The sequence below is a fragment of the Thunnus thynnus genome, chromosome 16 (genome assembly GCF_963924715.1).
Source record: "Thunnus thynnus chromosome 16, fThuThy2.1, whole genome shotgun sequence".
Taxonomy (NCBI): Eukaryota; Metazoa; Chordata; class Actinopteri; order Scombriformes; family Scombridae; genus Thunnus; species Thunnus thynnus.
The window spans coordinates 1,266,717-1,286,261 of NC_089532.1; the positions used below are offsets into that span (position 1 = coordinate 1,266,717).

The following is a 19,545-nucleotide window of genomic DNA, read 5'->3' on the forward strand; positions in this document are numbered from 1 at the left end:
AAACTGCTCGTCATTCTTTGTTATTAAAAAAAAAATACTCAAAGTTGCAATGATTAGTTGATTAATCAATTAGTTGCCAACTGTTAAACTGATCAACTATTTATTTAACTAATGAATCGTTTTTTAATAAAAGTCTAAATTCTCTGATACTGGGACAGTTGAGTCGTTTTGGGTTTTGATGATCGATGTTTATCATCATTTCTGACATTTTATAGACCAAACAACTAATCAATTAATCAAGAAATCAAACAGATGAACCTTCATTATTGACTGAAGACCTGAGAAACAACCAACACAGCAAAACGTTCACTTATTTTTATAATATTTACTTTTCTTTAATATAAATGAAACCTCCCATCACCTGCGTAGAGGTGGAACTGGTGCTTTATACTGGTTTCTCTCAGGACACCAGTACATCAGTATTTATTAAAAAGCAAGTTAAAACAAACAGAAAACATTGATATGAATTGATTGGGAACAAATAACAGAATAAAGCAGCTGTGAGACTGCATTATTGATTTAATCAATAAACGAGAAGAATCATTAGTTTCAGGTTCGTTTATCAATAAAAGATAAAAGTAAAAATTTTTCACTTTTACTCACAAATTTGAGAATAAAAACTATCAAACTAGTTTTGACTGTAAAGTGCAGTTAAATATCAGAGACAACATGTTATTGATCAGGATCAATAATGTTACTGAAGCATTAAAACCATCACAAGTCCTTCAGTTTTATTATTATTTATATTATTTGTACATCTGACAGGATGTTGCATCACTTTTCCTTTTTTTCATTGACATTTATCAAACAAACAAGAATAAATCTGCTTTGACTTGATAATCACTTTCTGATCATCTTCATTGATCTGCACTTATCAGTGTGGAACTAAATTCTCACCATTTAGTTTCCATTTCACACAGTTTCCTGTTCTTTCAACCATATTTATGCAAATATATCAGATTAATTATTCACAAAAAATCACAAATAAACTTTTTATTTTTTATTTATTTAAAAAAAAATGTACAATACAGCAGACGTCAGGTCGATCCATATATCTGATTGGCTGATCCTTCATGTGATCACTTGATAAATGTCTTATTGATCATTATTGATCTTCAGTTGGTTTCGGAGCAGTTTGAACTTTTGACTTTTTCACATATTTGTGAAACTTCTGAGTTCAAACCTTCAAACGATCAAACATCAGAAACATCAGGACAAAGTTTCATGATGATCAATAATTAATTGATCAATGAAACTTCATGTTGACGTCTGATTTATTGATGAAGCTTCACATTAAAACCTTTAAACACAACGCTGCAGGTTTACAGTCAGTCGGTCCCTGACGTCACTTTAGCCGTCGGCCATCTTGTCGAGGGCGGTGAGCGGCGCCAGGACGCGGCTCTTGTTGGTTTCCACGATGTGTCCGTTCTGGATCATCTCGTCCAGGATGACGTGGACTCGGTCCAGGTTGAACATGATCTGAGACGCCGAGTCAGGAAACACGACAAACATCTGGACAGAACAGAGTGTGAAGCTGGAGGAGTTAAAGGAGGTGAAAGGAGGTGAAAGGAGGTGAAAGGAGGTTAAAGGAGGTTAAAGGAGGTGAAAGGAGGTTTGAGGAGGTTAAAAGAGGTTAAAAGAGGTTTAAGGAGGTTTCAGGAGGTTAAAGGAGGTTAGAGGAGGTTTAAGGAGGTTAAAAGAGGTTTAAGGAGGTTAAAAGGTTAAAGGAGGTTAAAGGAGGTGAAAGGAGGTTAAAGGAGGTTAAAGGAGGTTTGAGGAGGTTTGAGGAGGTTAAAAGAGGTTAAAAGAGGTTTAAGGAAGTTTCAGGAGGTTAAAGGAGGTTAGAGGAGGTTTAAGGAGGTTAGAGGAGGGTTAAGGAGGTTAAAAGAGGTTTAAGGAGGTTAAAAGAGGTTAAAGGAGGTGAAAGGAGGTTTGAGGAGGTTAAAGGAGGTGAAAGGAGGTTTAAGAAGGTTAAAAGGTTAAAGGAGGTTAAAGGAGGTCTGAGGAGGTTAAAAGAGGTTAAAGGAGGTGAAAGGAGGTTTGAGGAGGTTAAAGGAGGTTAAAGGAGGTTTAAGGAGGTTTAAGAAGGTTAAAAGAGGTTAAAAGAGGTTTAAGGAAGTTAAAAGAGGTTTAAGGAGGTTAAAAGAGGTTTAAGGAGGTTTAAGGAAGTTAAAAGAGGTTTAAGGAGGTTAAAAGAGGTTTAAGGAGGTTAAAGGAGGTTAAAGGAGGTTTGAGGAGGTTAAAAGAGGTTTGAGGAGGTTTAAGGAGGTTAAAGGAGGTTAAAGGAGGTTAAAGGAGGTTTGAGGAGGTTAAAGGAGGTTTGAGGAGGTTTAAGGAGGTTTGAGGAGGTTAAAAGACGTTTAAGGAGGTTTAAGGAAGTTAAAAGAGGTTTGAGGAGGTTTAAGGAGGTTAAAAGAGGTTAAAAGAGGTTTAAGGAGGTTAAAGGAGGTTAAAGGAGGTTTGAGGAGGTTAAAGGAGGTGAAAGGAGGTTTAAGAAGGTTAAAAGGTTAAAGGAGGTTAAAGGAGGTGAAAGGAGGTTTGAGGAGGTTAAAAGAGGTTAGAAGAGGTTAAAGGAGGTTTGAGGAGGTTTAAGGAGGTTAAAGGAGGTTTAAGAAGGTTAAAAGAGGTTTAAGGAAGTTAAAAGAGGTTTGAGGAGGTTAAAGGAGGTTAAAGGAGGTTTGAGGAGGTTAAAGGAGGTTTGAGGAGGTTAAAAGAGGTTTAAGGAGGTTTAAGGAAGTTAAGAGGTTTGAGGAGGTTAAAGGAGGTTTAAGGAGGTTTAAGGAGGTTAAAAGAGGTTTAAGGAGGTTAAAGGAGGTTAAAGGAGGTTAAAGGAGGTTTGAGGAGGTTTAAGGAGGTTTAAGGAGGTTTAAAGAGGTTAAAGGAGGTTTAAAGAGGTTAAAGGAGGTTTAAGGAGGTTTGAGGAGGTTTAAGGAGGTTTAAGGAGGTTAAAGGAGGTTAAAGGAGGTTAAAAGAGGTTTAAGGAGGTTAAAGGAGGTTAAAGGAGGTTAAAGGAGGTTAAAGGAGGTTAAAAGAGGTTTAAGGAGGTTTAAGGAGGTTTAAGGAGGTTAAAAGAGGTTTAAGGAGGTTAAAGGAGGTTAAAGGAGGTTAAAGGAGGTTTGAGGAGGTTTAAGGAGGTTTAAGGAGGTGTAAAGAGGTTAAAGGAGGTTTAAAGAGGTTAAAGGAGGTTTAAGGAGGTTTGAGGAGGTTTAAGGAGGTTTAAGGAGGTTAAAGGAGGTTAAAGGAGGTTAAAGGAGGTTAAAGGAGGTTAAAAGAGGTTTAAGGAGGTTTAAGGAGGTTTAAGGAGGTTAAAAGAGGTTTAAGGAGGTTAAAGGAGGTTTGAGGAGGTTTAAGGAGGTTTAAGGAGGTTTAAAGAGGTTAAAGGAGGTTTAAAGAGGTTAAAGGAGGTTTAAGGAGGTTAAAAGAGGTTAAAAGAGGTTTAAGGAGGTTTAAGGAAGTTAAAAGAGGTTTAAGGAGGTTAAAGGAGGTTTGAGGAGGTTTAAGGAGGTTAAAGGAGGTTAAAGGAGGTTTAAGGAGGTTTAAGGAGGTTTAAGGAGGTTAAAGGAGGTTAAAGGAGGTTAAAGGAGGTTTGAGGAGGTTTGAGGAGGTTAGAGGAGGTTAAAGGAGGTTAAAGGAGGATAAGGGGGGTTAAAAGAGGTTTAAGGAGGTTAAAGGAGGTTAAAAGAGGTTAAAGGAGGTTAAAGGAGGTTTAAGGAGGTTTAAGGAGGTTTGAGGAGGTTTAAGGAGGTTTAAGGAGGTTAAAGGAGGTTAAAGGAGGTTAAAGGAGGTTAAAAGAGGTTTAAGGAGGTTTGAGGAGGTTAGAGGAGGTTAAAGGAGGTTAAAGGAGGATAAGGGGGGTTAAAAGAGGTTTAAGGAGGTTAAAGGAGGTTAAAAGAGGTTTAAGGAGGTTTAAGGAGGTTAAAGGAGGTTAAAAGAGGTTAAAGGAGGTTTAAGGAGGTTAAAGGAGGTTAAAGGAGGTTTGAGGAGGTTAAAGGAGGTGAAAGGAGGTTTAAGAAGGTTAAAAGGTTAAAGGAGGTGAAGGGAGGTGAAAGGAGGTTAAAAGAGGTTAAAGGAGGTTAAAGGAGGTTAAAGGAGGTTAAAAGAGGTTAAAGGAGGTTAAAGGAGGTTAAAAGAGGTTAAAGGAGGTTAAAGGAGGTTAAAAGAGGTTAAAAGAGGTTAAAGGAGGTTAAAGGAGGTTTGAGGAGGTTAAAGGAGGTTTAAGGAGGTTTAAGGAGGTTATAGGAAGTTTAAGGAGGTTAAAGGAGGTTAAAGGAGGTTTAAGGAGGTTTAAGGAGGTTAAAGGAGGTTAAAGGAGGTTTAAGGAGGTTTAAGGAGGTTAAAGGAGGTTAAAGGAGGTTAAAGGAGGTTAAAAGAGGTTAAAAGAGGTTAAAGGAGGTTAAAGGAGGTTTGAGGAGGTTTGAGGAGGTTTGAGGAGGTTAAAAGAGGTTTAAGGAGGTTTCAGGAGGTTAAAGGAGGTTTAAGGAGGTTAAAGGAGGTTAAAGGAGGTTAAAGGAGGTTAAAAGAGGTTTAAGGAGGTTTAAGGAGGTTAAAGGAGGTTAAAGGAGGTTAAAAGAGGTTTAAGGAGGTTTAAGGAGGTTTAAGGAGGTTTAAGGAGGTTAAAAGAGGTTTAAGGAGGTTAAAGGAGGTTAAAGGAGGTTAAAGGAGGTTTGAGGAGGTTTAAGGAGGTTTAAGGAGGTTTAAAGAGGTTAAAGGAGGTTTAAAGAGGTTAAAGGAGGTTTAAGGAGGTTAAAAGAGGTTAAAAGAGGTTTAAGGAGGTTTAAGGAAGTTAAAAGAGGTTTAAGGAGGTTAAAGGAGGTTTGAGGAGGTTTAAGGAGGTTAAAGGAGGTTAAAGGAGGTTAAAGGAGGTTAAAGGAGGTTTAAGGAGGTTTAAGGAGGTTAAAGGAGGTTAGAGGAGGTTTGAGGAGGTTTGAGGAGGTTAGAGGAGGTTAAAGGAGGTTAAAGGAGGATAAGGGGGGTTAAAAGAGGTTTAAGGAGGTTAAAGGAGGTTAAAAGAGGTTAAAGGAGGTTAAAGGAGGTTTAAGGAGGTTTAAGGAGGTTTGAGGAGGTTTAAGGAGGTTTAAGGAGGTTAAAGGAGGTTAAAGGAGGTTAAAAGAGGTTTAAGGAGGTTTAAGGAGGTTTGAGGAGGTTAGAGGAGGTTAAAGGAGGTTAAAGGAGGATAAGGGGGGTTAAAAGAGGTTTAAGGAGGTTAAAGGAGGTTAAAAGAGGTTTAAGGAGGTTTAAGGAGGTTAAAGGAGGTTAAAAGAGGTTAAAGGAGGTTTAAGGAGGTTAAAGGAGGTTAAAGGAGGTTTGAGGAGGTTAAAGGAGGTGAAAGGAGGTTTAAGAAGGTTAAAAGGTTAAAGGAGGTGAAGGGAGGTGAAAGGAGGTTAAAAGAGGTTAAAGGAGGTTAAAGGAGGTTAAAAGAGGTTAAAGGAGGTTAAAGGAGGTTAAAAGAGGTTAAAAGAGGTTAAAGGAGGTTAAAGGAGGTTTGAGGAGGTTAAAGGAGGTTTAAGGAGGTTTAAGGAGGTTATAGGAAGTTTAAGGAGGTTAAAGGAGGTTAAAGGAGGTTTAAGGAGGTTTAAGGAGGTTAAAGGAGGTTAAAGGAGGTTAAAGGAGGTTTAAGGAGGTTAAAGGAGGTTTAAGGAGGTTTAAGGAGGTTAAAGGATACATCCAGTTCGCTCTGTGGAGACAAAACACAGATCAATAATCAATAACACGCAAACACAACACAGGCAGGAAAACACATGGTTGAAAATATGTTTAGATTACTTGGAACTAAAATCTCTGCAAAACAGAGTAAAGCTGATTCATCACAGATGAGTTGCAACGATTAATCAACAGAAAACTAATCAACTATTTTGATAATTGATGAATCGTTCTGAGTCGTTTTTTAAGATAAAAACACTAAAATTCTCTGATTCCAGCTTGTTAATGTGAATATTTTCTGGTTTCTTTCGTCTCTCTGACAGTAAACCGAAGATCTTTGAGTTATTGACAAAGCAAAACATTTGATGACGTCATGTTTAGGAAACACTGATCAATATTTTTCACCATTTTCTGACATTTTATGGACCAAACAACTAATCAATTAATCAAGAAAATAACCAAAAGATTCATTGATAATGAAAACAATGATTAGTTGCAGCTCGTATCTCTCTTATCATTTCTGATGAGACGTCGCTGGATTCATGTTTTCTAATATAATAAATAAAACAGTTTCAGCTCCTTTAATACGGCGACTGACACTGATAAACGTGTCGGCTGGTTTCTGATTCTTCTTTTTACTCTTTGGGAACATTTTAGTGAATGAAACTCGTCCACAAACGGAGCAGAACAGCTGACGTCATCAAGCTGAAACCAGATCTACAAAGTCTGTTAAAAAAGTTAAATCGAGTTGTTTCTGACAACGTTTTACTTTCTGCTTTTATTAAATATCTTGTTGAGCTTCAATATTCAGTCCTGATCAGCTGATCAGCTGCAGTGATGCAAGAAATTCAGATAACAATTATGTTTATAATCGATTCATCTGCACATTATTTTCAACTGTTTTTGTCTTGTTATAATTTCATACAGTTCATGGTGACATCTGATCAACTGATCAACATCCAGAAATATTCACTTTACTGTCACATGACACAGAGAAGCATCATTCATGCTTTGAAAAATGACTTATTTGATTATCAAACCAATTTACCAATTAATTGCTGCAGTTGAAAAGTCTGAACTCACCACTCGGCTGAAGTATTTATCCAAAACCTCTACAAAGTTGTGCACCAGCTCGTAGACGGAGAGCTCGTTCTGCAGGAGACGAAACAAACTGTTTAAATAAACCATCATGTTTCCTGCTTCCTGTTTCACCCTCAGAGAGAAAGAAGAACATGTTGAACTGTTCCTTTAAGGTTCTCACCTCGCTGTCTGTGACTCCCACCACGATATAGAGAGCAGCATACTGACGGTAAACCAGTTTAAAGTCTTTATACTCCACAAAGGAACACTGGAAAAAAAAGCAGAGAGGAGTCGTGTTAAAGGACCATGACGTGTTTTCGTGTCAGTTAACTGAACATGGCGGATACTTCAGGGACCTGGTCTTTCTTGCGGGACAGACAGCAGCGAACCACGTCGGCCTCCAGTGGCGCCCTCCTGCTCAGCTCCACAGGTGTGTAATACCTGGACAGCCGCGTCTGACCCTGCCGGTTCACCATCAGCACAAACTTTATCATCCTCTGATTGGCTGCCGGCCTGAAACACAGAAGAGTCCGACTGTTGTCACGACAATAGAGACCGAAACATCATCAACAGAGACGATAAACAATAAATAATCAGGTTAATAACTAATCAGGTTAATAAATAATCAGGTTAATAACTAATCAGGTTAATAAATAATCAGGTTAATAACTAATCAGGTCAAGTACATATACATATATATGTATATATATTGTTAGTATATGTGGAGATAAACATGATGCAGTGACATCGAGCTGCTGTCATATGAACAAAATCAAATATCACAATATTTTTGACCAAACACTTTGATATTGATATTACAACAATATTGTAGAGATGATTACTGGTTTCACTAAATATTTAACACGATGAAATATTTGATCAGTAATCATCAGTAATGTGATTATAATGACTAAGTGAATAAAAACAAATAACAGAACAGCTGGACGAGTCTGCTGAGAAAATGATGTAATTTTACTGTAAAACATCATATTATAATATCACGATATACTTAATCTAGGATGTTACTGGTCTCATATCATGATATTGATATAATATCAATATATTTCCCAGCTGATTTCTGTGGATCGGTTCATATTTCTGTATTTACACAAAAATATTCTGGATGTTGTTGAAGATTTTATTACAGACAAATAGAACAAAAACACTTTTCTTATTGTTTCCTTTGTATATTTGGTTTTTTATCCAAAATTAAAAGAAATTGACTCCAAAACAAACTTCCAACAAGTATCTGATAATCAGATCAGAATTAAACAAACTTAGAACAGCACATAACGTGTTTAAATCTGTATTTTAATACATTTGATTCGATCTTATCAGTCAAATCTGAAAATATAAGAAAGTTTCTGCTGTTTGAGTTCACTGTCAGTGTTTATTATCTGAGTCTGTTTCATTCACACTCAGGAACTCAGTGACCTCTGACCTTTAAAATAAAGCAAAGTCTACCTGAGACTCTTCATCACGTTACATCATCAACCAGTTAAATTATTGATTATTGTCTTGATTCATCTGTTGATGTTTTGTCCATAAAATGTCAGAAAATAGTGAAAAATATCTGTTAAAGTTTCTCAGAATCCAAAGTTACATCTTCAAATGTCTGGTTGTGTCAGACAGTCTTATTTTTTGCTTAAAAAGTGACAAAAACATGTATTCAGTTATCAAAATAGTTGCTGATTAATCTTCTGATTGACTAATCGATTATTTAACTAACCTTGCAGCTCTAGAGAGATTTATTTTGTTTTATCTGAATAACTTTTAGAGGCTTGAGGAGGTAAAATACTGAAATCCACAAGAAATAAAATATAAATAAGAAGAAAGCTTGAAAAGAAAAATCACAATTTTGTGTATTTTTTTCTGTATCCTGTCCAATCATCTCCTGAACCTCAGGTAATATTACTTCAACAAACTGCATCTTGGCTGTTTTATTACTAGTTTACAAATAGTATTAATATATAAGTTAATTGATATTGTGCTTTGGTTCATTAATGTTATTTAATATTGATTCATATTTTCAACGGAATATATGACGACTTTATTGCATAAATTAGAATATCAGATATTTTAAAAACAGTCACTGATGTTCAGAGAAATGTTTACATCTTCCGTTGCAGTGGTTGCGGATTGTCCGAGGAGCACCTGAAGGCAGCACATCACCGTGTCACATATAAGCGGTTTATAACCGTGAAATATAACCGTTTATTATAACCGTTAATTACGGTGTTTTAAATGTAGCAGAACGTTCCTATCTGACCGTTAAACTGCGTAACTTATCAGTTATTAAAGGAACTCACCGGCCGCTGTTAGCTTGTATCTGAACTGTAGCTACATTAGCTAACAGACTAACTGCTGTTAGCTTGTATCTGAACTGTAGCTACATTAGCTAACAGGCTAGCTGCTGTTAGCTTGTCTCAGAAGATAAATTGTTGTAAAGCACCGAGGCTTCACGGCGGTTTAAACACCGACAGTTAACATTCAACAGTTACATCCAATTAAAACTGACAGGAAGGTTTCTGTTTTCAACGCTAACAAAGCTAACTAAGCTGTTAGCACTTTCAGCGCAGGCGCAGTAAGGCCCTCATCTGCTGTGTTTAAGGATAACAGTAAAAATGGTAAATAAGATCTTTAATGTTCCGCACGGATTACTGAAAAACAAAAACATTAAATGTTTAATGCACAGAAATATATGTTGTGTACATATTTATTCATGAATATTATAAAATACACATAATCCAAAAATAGATATCGTGATGCAAAGAAATCATGCAAACAACAATAAAAGTAATTTATACCATATTTATGTAAATATAACTTTATATAATGGCTTGAACTTCATGTCCTCTGTAATATTTCTTTTTAATGACATGACGAGCACTTCACACTCTACGATTACACATTACTCATCTATCTATCTGTCTAAATAGATAATTGAATTCATATAATGTTAATATTTTGTTTAATTTTATAGTTTTATAGATGGTTAATCAGACTTTTTGTGTGTGAGGTTCTGTTTGGATTTCAGTTTTTCTAACATTCTGGCTGCAGCTCTGCTTTACATCACTGTTGATGTCACTGTTCAACCACTGGGAGGCAACAAAATCATACAAAGTCTACAAATAGTGGCTTTAAAGGACGAGTTCACAATTTTTCACAACGTAAGTGATGGAGGCCAAAATCCACAGTGTGTCCACACAGTCATTTAAAAGTTGATGTGAAGCTTCTATTCAGCTTCAGCAGTCTGAGTTAGTCATATCAAGTGGATATCTGACACATTTACAGTCTTTGTGTTTCCCTGTTGAGCTGCGGTGGAAGTATAGTAACAAAAAGAGGGACTTTGGCACTAAAAAGACTGTAACGTTGAAAGATATCTACTTGATTTGACTCACGCATTATTATCAAATGTAGCTGCAACTAAAGATAATTTGCATTATAGATTAACCTGGCGATTATTTTCTCAATTAATCAATTAGTTTTTTGGTCCACGTATATTATCTGACCTGCTCACTGACTACAGTCTGTCCAGGTCTGCAGACGAAGCATCTGCTCTCCGGAACAAACCACCAGATCTGACCTGAGATCAGTCACTGCTGTTTCCACCTCGAGAAGAAAACTTTTCTCCGGATTATGATGAGCCAGTGTGTGTGGCTGGACTACTGTTTTTCAACTTTTCATCATTTGTATTTATTTATTTGTGTGTGTGTGTGTGTGTGTGTAGAATCTGTAGTCTGTAGAATTTCTAATAAATTGTAGTTCACTGCTGCTGGAATCAGATGGGAGTTGAGATTTCCGACGCTTTCTCCTGTGCTGCGAACGCGGCTCAGTGTGTTTGGATGACAGGACGGATCTATCCCGGCATGCAGCGCGGCCGGGTGACCGGGAGAGAGACAGCAGTAATGGCGGCCGGTTAGCTCCACACACAGACACCGCGTCACAGCAGCCGCATCACCGCAGCGCTCCGGCGGCAGCCAGCCTCTCACACCGCGGCGGAGCGGAGACACGGGCTCCAGGGGGGGACGGGAATCATCAGCGGGACTTTACTTCTACTTTTCTAAATAAAAACAAACATGGATGAGCAGCCCGGCGGAGGAGGAGGGGCCGGAGCGGGAGCCCCGCGGCAGCCGCCGCAGCAGCAGCAGCAGCCGGGTAGCAGCAGCGGCGCGACCCCGCCGATCGGAGGCGGCAGCGGTAGCAGCGGCGGCGGAGGAGTCATGGTGCCGCACCAGCCGGACGAGCTGCCCCGGCCGCAGCAGCAGTACACCATTCCCGGTATCCTGCACTACATTCAGCACGAATGGGCCCGCTTCGAGATGGAGAGGGCGCACTGGGAGGTGGAGAGGGCCGAGCTGCAGGTAGGTTAGCCCGTGCTGAGGGAGGTGGAGAGGGCCTAGCCGCGGGTAACGTTAGGTTAGCCCGGTCTGAGGGAGGTAGACAGGAGGGCCGAGCTGTGGGTAGGTTGACCCGGGCTGAGGGAGGTGGAGAGGGCCGTGCTGTGGGTCAGTTAGCCCGGGCTGAGGGAGCTGGAGAGGGCCGAGCTGTGGGTAGGTTAGCCCGGGCTGAGGGAGGTGGAGAGGGCCGAGCTGTGGGTAGGTTAGCCCCGGCTGAGGGAGGTGGAGAGGGCCGAGCTGCGGGTAGGTTAGCCCCGGCTGAGAGCAACAACAACAGCCGGGGATGGGGTGGAGTTGAATGTTTTCTGAAAACAAAGATGTTGCCGTGACACAGTAATTAACCACCTTAGATTTTCCTCTTCCCGTTTAAGAGAATAATCGCCTTAAATTGCCACGAACGGTAACGGCTAACCGGAATGTTTGTAACTTAACGGCTAAGCGGCGAAGCTAACGGGTTAACGCTCGAGACGCCGAAGTTAGTTTCTGATTTGACGTCAAGGGAAAAGTTAAATAATAATATTTGGTGGTATTTTTTGTTGCTGTTTTTTCTGTTTGTTATTGTTCTGCGTGGAAAACAAAAACAGACAAGATAACAGTTTGTTATAAAGAACAACTGGCGGTTGTAGATGTAATGAAAAATCTGTCTTTAGTTTATGTGACCAAACACTTTTACTAATCTTGAACATCCTTCAGATCAACAGTGTGACTACAGCTGAACATCTCAGACCTCTTCACCTCAGTCTACAGGTGTTTTCACTGAGTTTTGTCTTCTGATCTATTCAAACTTACCTCATTTATTACTAACTCTTATTTTTGAACTCTGTATCTCGACATCATTAGAAACGAAGGAAACCTGGGTGATTTCCGAGGTTTGAATGAATGAAATATAATGAATATCAATAAAAAGCGAGAGTAATGATATTTAGCGACTGTTTTTCTTTTTGTTTTTTTGTTAATTATTGTTCTGCTTGGTTAACAAAAGTAGACCAAATGAAGATAAATACAGAAGACCACATCTAAACAGATCCAGATCAAAAAACACTATACTTAAACTCATCAAATCTTAAGAATGATATTATTAATAATAATGATAATAATAATAACGCAGTCCAGATTTGACGAGTCTAAGTAAAGTACTTATTTGGGAGGAGGGGTAAAAAAAAAAAAAAGTTGTGAAATCGCCCTTTTTTCTGTTTTCATAAGCAAAATAAAGACTTCACAAATCTGAAAGTGGCTTTAAACAGTGTTGATGCTTTTTGCTACGATGTCTGACAGTTTTTCACAAGTGTAAGTGGTGAAAAAACAAGATTCAGCTGCTAAATATCAGTATTATTATTTTAATTGATATTTTTGACAGACACATAAAACCACCAAACCGTTTTTGTTTTTACAAACTGTTTTATCTGTTTTTTTGTTGACCAAGCAGAACAATACGAAACACAAAACAAAAAGTCTTTAAATGTCGTTATTTATGTTTCCCTTAACTCCGAATCAGAAACTGACTTCAGCTCCGGGTTACCGTTAGCCGTTAGCCGTTAGCTTCACAGCTCTTAGCATTCACTGGTGTTGTCACTCTCCTCTTTTAGCTTGTGAGTTTTTATTCACCCCATAATATGTGAAAACTGAAACCTTTTATTGTGGACATGAAGTCAGTCGTTAGTAAAGCAGAAGTGAATCCAGCTGACTGTCGGCTAATCTCTGTTTGCAGCCATTTTGGTTTGTCACGCTAGCCCCTAAACTAGCTGCTAACGTTGCTAATGTTGCTAATGTCTGATCATCAGCCTGAGAGAAAGAAATACCCAGATCTAGATATACCGAGATATCCTTTATTTAAGTGGAAGTACCAATACAGCCATGTAAAAAGTACTCCACTATAAGTAAAAGTATAGTAACCTACTACAGTAAAAGTACATAAGTATTATGAGCTTGATGTAGTTAAAGTATTGCAGTAAAAGTACATAAGTATTATGAGCTTGATGTAGTTAAAGTATTGCAGTAAAAGTACATAAGTATTATGAGCTTGATGTAGTTAAAGTATTGCAGTAAAAGTAGTGGTTTGGTCCCTCTGACTGATATATTATTATATATGACATCATTAGATTATTAATAGTGAAGCATCAGTGTTAGAGCAGCATGTTACTGTTGTAGCTGCTGGAGGTGGAGCTAGTTTACACTACTTTATATACAGTTAGCTAGTTTAGTCCAGTGGTTCCCAACCTAGGGGTCGGGCCCCTCCAAAGGGTCAGCAGATAAATCTGAGGGGTGGTGAGATGATTAATGGGAGAGGAAAGAAGAAAAAACAAAGTTCTGATACACAAATCTGTTTTCAGTTTTTGGACTTTTTCTCTAATCTTTGATTTTTGCTGAAATATTGGATCATTTGAACATTTATTGAAATGAAAGCATGTGAGAAGTTTAGAGGGAAAAATCACTATTTGGTGGAGCTGTTAACAACTCATAGACATGTGAAATGTGACCCCGACTACACACTGATTTTTGTAAGACGTCAAAAGCCAAAAAGGTTGGAAACCACTGGTTTCATCTTTAACAATGTGTTGTATTTTAAAAGCTTGTTATATTATCCATTGTGTCAAATCTTCATCTGAAAAGTAACTAAAGCTGTCAAATAAATGTAGTGGAGTAGAAAGTACAATATTTCCCTCTGAAATGTAGAAAGTAGCATCACATGGAAATACTCAAGTAAAGTACAAGTACCTCAGTACTGTATCTAAGTACAGTACTTGAGTTCCAGTGTTGTTTGAAGTACGTCTGGGTTTGTTGAATAAATGGCAGATTAATGATGCTGCTGGTCTCGTTATGATTCATATAACAGTCCTGTAAACGTCCGGTAGCTTCATGTTGTTATTATAAAGTCTTGTAACCTGATTTCTCTGATTAAATGGGTTATAGGAGCGTAGGAGCTGTTTTGCATGTTTCTGATAATTTTCCAGTAAACATGTGAGATTGAAGTGTTTTGCTGTAGTTCAGGTGTGTTTACGTGTTGTTTTCACACTCAGACAGTTTGTGATGTCGTCTCTGTCAGACGGGATCAAGTACCTCTTCATCAAAGCAGAGCAGTTTAAACACTGATAGATTGGATCAAACTCCGTTGAACTGTATAATAGTATCACTGCAGAGTGGCTGTAGACTCCCAGTGATGCTTTTCTCTTTTTCAGTTGTTTAGTCTGACTCCTCTGCTTCCAGTGTTAACTGGTTCTCATGCGGTCAGTCTGACTGGTCTGTTGGTGTTAATGTGTTTATAATTGACTCATGTTGGTGAGAAGCTGAAGCAACCATCCCAACCACAAGGTTACTGGTTAAGGATCACTTTCACACCAGTTTGAAATCATATTTTTTTTTATTGATTTTTTTTAACCTAAGTATAAATAAGTATAAAGACATTATGTGTGTGTATATACAGTACTGTTGAGGGTTGGGTTGGTTTCTTAAACCGGTTTGATTTCATATGAACCGACTGAACCGACGTTTATCATAATGAGACGTCTAAGAGTCTCATAAAGAGGCTGTGACACTGACAGGGAGGCTGCTGCTGGCCGCTACAGACGAGCTGGAGGAGGGAGGCTGACCTGGGCCGACCTGGGCTGAACCGGGCCGACCTGGGCCGACCCAGGCTGACGGTGCAGATCTCACTGATAACCCGGATGAACCCGACCGGGCTGCTTCCAGCAGTCTGAGAGCAGTTTGTGTTTTGAAGACAACTGGCAGATATAAAGGGACGCGGTGGATCATTTACCAGCCTGCACGGCGGCTAGCAGCTAGTTAGCATAGCTAGCATTGTTAGCATAGCTGTGCTGTGCTGTTTCTGGCTGTTAAACTGGAAACACTGCAACTACACACAGAACCCAAACACAAGAAGAAAAGTTAAGTTGAATGATTGTTATGAGAAATAAAGACTGACTGCTGCTGCTGCACGTTCAGGCTCTTTATGTTCCACCTACAGCAGCTCAGTCACCTGCAACACCTGCTGGTAGAATTCAGTATCTCCAGTCTGGTGCAGAGTTCGGCTTAATATCAAACCAGTTTGAAAATTTTTATATCGGCCAAACTCTATAAAAATAAGGCCATGAAAAGTTTTTATTGATCAGTTAATTTGATCCTAAGTTGAGTAAACAGCAGAAACTTAAAGTAAATCAGTATTTGGTCTTTAAATCAGCAGCAGTTCTCCTCAGTGTTCCTGCATCTCGGAGAAGTCGCCACAGTTCTTCTTCTGTGTCTTCATGTTCATCCCAGACTGACTCCATGATGTTGAGATCAGAGACTGAAGATAGATCTTTATGACTCTGGATGGATGTTTGTTGTCCTGCTGCAGATGATCAGACGCCTCCTGATGGTTTATTCATTATAGAGCAGAATCTAAACGTTTAAAGTGCTTTAAACTTTTGCACGTTACTGTATATTTAATAAATTATTGGAGCTACTGAGCACAACCTCTCCAGCTTCCTCCTGAATCACATGTTAACAGTATCAGACTGAAAGGTCGCCGCTTGTCTCCAGTATCAATATCAGAAGTCAGTTTGTGAATTTGCTTCCTGCTGAACACAGAAAAGAAATCAGAAACTTTCTACATCCAGCTGATTGACATGTTTGTTTCACCGATGAGCAGCTACAGCGTGTTGTTGTTCCTTCAACCTTCCTCCGACTGTTTCACGCTGTAGGTTTGTTCATTCAGGCTGCAGTTGTGTGTGTGTGTGTGTGTGTGTGTGTGTGTGTGTGTGTGTGTGTGTGTGTGAGATAGCATGAAGTGCTGAAATGTGTTCATGGCTTTGTCATAACACACCCTGCAGCAGGCAGACGTGTGTGTGTGTGTGTGTGTGTGTGTGTGTAATGACAGGATCTCAGTACATTCTGTGTTTGCTCTGCTGGGACTTGTTGCGGTGTGACACTGGATGCCTTCAGCATGACTCCGTCAGAGTTCCTGATAAGAAACAAACCAGGAAGAAAAAAAACAAGTGAAGGTGTCGACGTTGAGAGACGAGCTCCGACGTTCCAGTCGCCGTTTACTGCCGATAAACCGACACACGTTCTCCACAATACTTTATCTAGAAAACTCCAAGATGTCACAGAGTTGAGTCATTTTACAGGCTGGATTGTTGTTTTTGCCTCCATTTTCTGTTTCTCTTTTATAGTTTTACATGTTAAACAGCAGAACCGGATTTCATCATGTTCCAGGTTCAATATTAAGAAAATAATAATAATGATAAAAACAAACAGTTCCTACTTCTACCTGCATGAATGTGAAGAAAGATAAATAAGGCTATAAATAGATAGATAGATATATGAATATGTATAATAAAAGTCTAACAGTCGTTCTGTTTCCGTCTGAGAAACTGAAACCAGCAGATTTCTGGTGTTTGAGCTTCAAAAATGACTGAAACATTTAATCAATTACAGTTTTTTGGGGGAAAATTGATAAAAATGCAACAACAAACATTTACTCTCAGTGATCTGACCTCAGCTGTTATCCAGTCAGACCGAGTCACTGACCTCTCTGACATCATAGAGGTCAAAGGTCAACACCTGCACCTGTAGATGATTGACAGAAGCATCAGAACCACTAAATGAGTCTCCAGTTAAATCTTCAGTCAGAGGAAGCAGGAAGCAGCAGAGCATGATGGGAAACACGTCTGCATGTTGGTGTGATGCATCCTGATCAGAGTTATTGATAAGATGATTGACAGGACGTCACTATTAGCTGAGGCAGGAAATGATTCTTTATGTTTCACATTTGAACTTAATGTGAATGAAAGTAAACCTGTTCAGGATTAGACTGACAGGAAGTTTGATCATTGAATAATATATTTTTTAAAGCAAAAATAGTCAATATTTTCTTCTCAATGTGACAATTTTAAGCTTTTGTGTCTAAATGACAGTAAATTTCTTTGTGTTTTTAACTGTTGAGCCGACAGAAGAATTATAACAAACATTTTACAGAATTTACTGACTTTTTATAAACAAAACAATAATCTTTAAGTCAAGGAAACAATCAGCAGATTAGTCAAAAATCAAAATAATCGTTGGTTGCAGACTCAACTGGTGTAGGGCTGAAACTAAAGATTATTTTCATTATCGATTAATCTGCTGATTATTTTCTTGATCGATGGCTTTGAGCTGATAGTTCACATAACAAACAGGAAGATTTTATACAGTCGGAGTTTAAAACAACGTGTGAAGTCATGAAACTCGGTCAGCGTCCAGCGATAAATCAACTTACTTTGATTCTTCGGTGGTTTTTTGTTTTTGCACGATGTGTAAAGTCGAGTTGAGTTATTATAATATGCACAACAATGTTATTTGTAGTGAAAGCGTAGCAGACATGCTAGCTGCTACGTTAGCTGTGATCAGTTTCATGTTTCCAGGTGTGACTGTTGTGACTGCAGGCGGCTGCTCAGACCGTCGGTTCGTCTCTACCTGCTGCGTAGAAACAGTCCGACTGTTGTTCTGCCTGTTTGTGCTGCTGATTAAACTCAGTCAGCGGCTGTGAGGGATGATATATTTATATATTTTACAGCAGGATGATGAAGGTGCTGCAGCTGTTTCATTATCTTATAAACATCATGTTTCAATCCTGCGTTTCACAGAAAAGAAAATTAAAATGATGAATCGGCTCGATCGCCCCGCTCTGAGCTGTGTTTCTGTTGATTAATAGATGTGATCAGCTTTGATCAGATTAATCAATTCAACGTTTTATACTTGTTGAGATGTTTGAAAGCAGAAACAGAAACGTGTGAATGAAAACGACTGAATCCTGAGTGAGTTTGAATGTAAAAAGCTGCAGCTGACAGTTATTTCATTTTCTCAATCAGCTGATCAGTCGGTCTGTAAAATGTTTTTATTTCAAAGCCTGAGACGTCTTTCTATTAATAAATGACTCAAAACGATGATTCCATCATAAAAACAGTAGTTTATTGATTTTCTGTGGATTTATTGACTACTCGTCACTCTCAGCAGAGTCTGACTGCCTCTCTGATCTGTCTGCAGCGTTTCTGACGTCACGGTCACATGACAGGAAATCACAAAGATCACCATCGTGACTGTTGTTGTTGTGTCTTTTATAGTCACCAATAATCCCGTCTCACACCATGCAGATGCTTTTTAATCTTCACACTTCTTCAGATGTGGTGGAAGGAGATAAAGTTCGACTGTAGAGACAGTCTGATGTGACTCAGTGTTTCTGCAGTGAAACGAAGCGACGCTTCACTTTGTCCGTGTTTGTGTGTGTACTCTGGGTCGAGTCGACAGATTGCGCCCTGCCCGCAGTTTCAACATGGTATTATCACGATATTCACGCCCTGCTTCCCTTTCACACTCTGCACACACACAGCTCTGTTTGTTGTTGGTGAAGCAGGTTCAGCTCCGAGGCTGCTGCTGCTGCTCTCTGGATACTGATGAAGGAGTCTCTCTCCTTCCTCCTGCATCATCGTCCTCTTTAGTTTTAATAAATCATTGTTTTAAGTATACTCTGGTTTCTGATTTGTCCTGTTAGAGCTTCACAGGAAGCAGCAGATGAGTCTTACTGTCCCGGCTGGTTAAAAGCACCTGAAGATGTAAAATATTGATGCTCGGTTTCTCTGTGAGCTGCTGCCATTAGAGCGAGGAGGAGAAAACAGCAGCCTGTCAGTTAACCTTCATATGAGAGAAACATCCAGAGCTGCAGCCATTAATCAACCCACAGAAAATTAATCAGCTGCTCTTCTGATAATTAGTCGATTTTAAAGCCAGAACGTCAAACTGCTGCTTCTACGTCTGCTTCTGGAAACCAGGACGGAAATAAAACAGTTGATGTTTGTTTTGTAGTGAAGTTAAAGGCGTCTCGTTAATCTTAAAGCTTTCTGTGATTGTCATCAGATCAAACTATCAGACCTGCAGTAAACACCGTTGCCATGGTAGCAGGAAGCTCCTCTGCTCACATGGACAAGTGTCAGTTTGAAACTTGAACGTTTCCAGTGTTTCACTATTTAAATTGATCAAATGAAGCTGTTGGTGTCGTCTGATTACATCATTTATTGTTTGGATCCAAACCAACAATGAACTGATCTCCTAACGAGTATCGTGTGTGTATCAAAGCTGATATATCTGATTAAAAACCCGTCAGTGAGTCACAGCGCTGCTCTGGGTCACATGTTCCTTCATCATCAAGAGTTTGGTCACGTTAGTTTGTTTAGAAACGGCTCCAAAGACTAATAACAGCATCATGATTTCAGTCTCTGGAGAGTAGTTCTGTGTACGGCAGACACTACTGAGCATGTGCAGGAACACGGTTTCTGTTTACAGCTTCAACAGCTTGTAAACAAACAAATCCCAAAAACATTCATCTTAGATTCAAATATGACAAAAAAAAAGCATCAAATTTCTCACAGTCGAGAAGCTGAAAGCAACAAATGTTTGTTAAAAACTTTCTGTCGAT

At 38.9% G+C, this 19,545-nt stretch overlaps 2 protein-coding genes across 3 annotated transcripts in view; one reads left to right on the forward strand and one right to left on the reverse strand.

The window, feature by feature from the left end:
* Nucleotides 1-987: 987 nt before the first annotated feature.
* Nucleotides 988-9,318, reverse strand: ap4s1 (adaptor related protein complex 4 subunit sigma 1). Its single transcript, XM_067615118.1, has 6 exons — nucleotides 9,030-9,318; nucleotides 7,077-7,233; nucleotides 6,902-6,988; nucleotides 6,724-6,792; nucleotides 5,663-5,674; nucleotides 988-1,479 (listed from the first exon to the last, which is right to left on the reverse strand). Exons 2-6 carry the CDS (start codon nucleotides 7,212-7,214, stop codon nucleotides 1,351-1,353), a joined length of 435 nt encoding a protein of 144 aa, XP_067471219.1. The 5' UTR covers nucleotides 7,215-7,233; nucleotides 9,030-9,318; the 3' UTR covers nucleotides 988-1,350.
* Nucleotides 9,319-10,592: 1,274 nt separating this feature from the next.
* The window catches only part of strn3 (striatin, calmodulin binding protein 3), a 30,105-nt gene continuing 21,152 nt past the window's right edge, over nucleotides 10,593-19,545 (forward strand). For both annotated transcript variants that reach the window (XM_067615113.1, XM_067615114.1), the window contains exon 1: nucleotides 10,593-11,084. In XM_067615113.1, coding sequence (XP_067471214.1) covers nucleotides 10,800-11,084 — 285 coding nt within the window. In that variant the 5' untranslated portion in view covers nucleotides 10,593-10,799. The remainder of the gene's footprint in view (nucleotides 11,085-19,545) is intronic.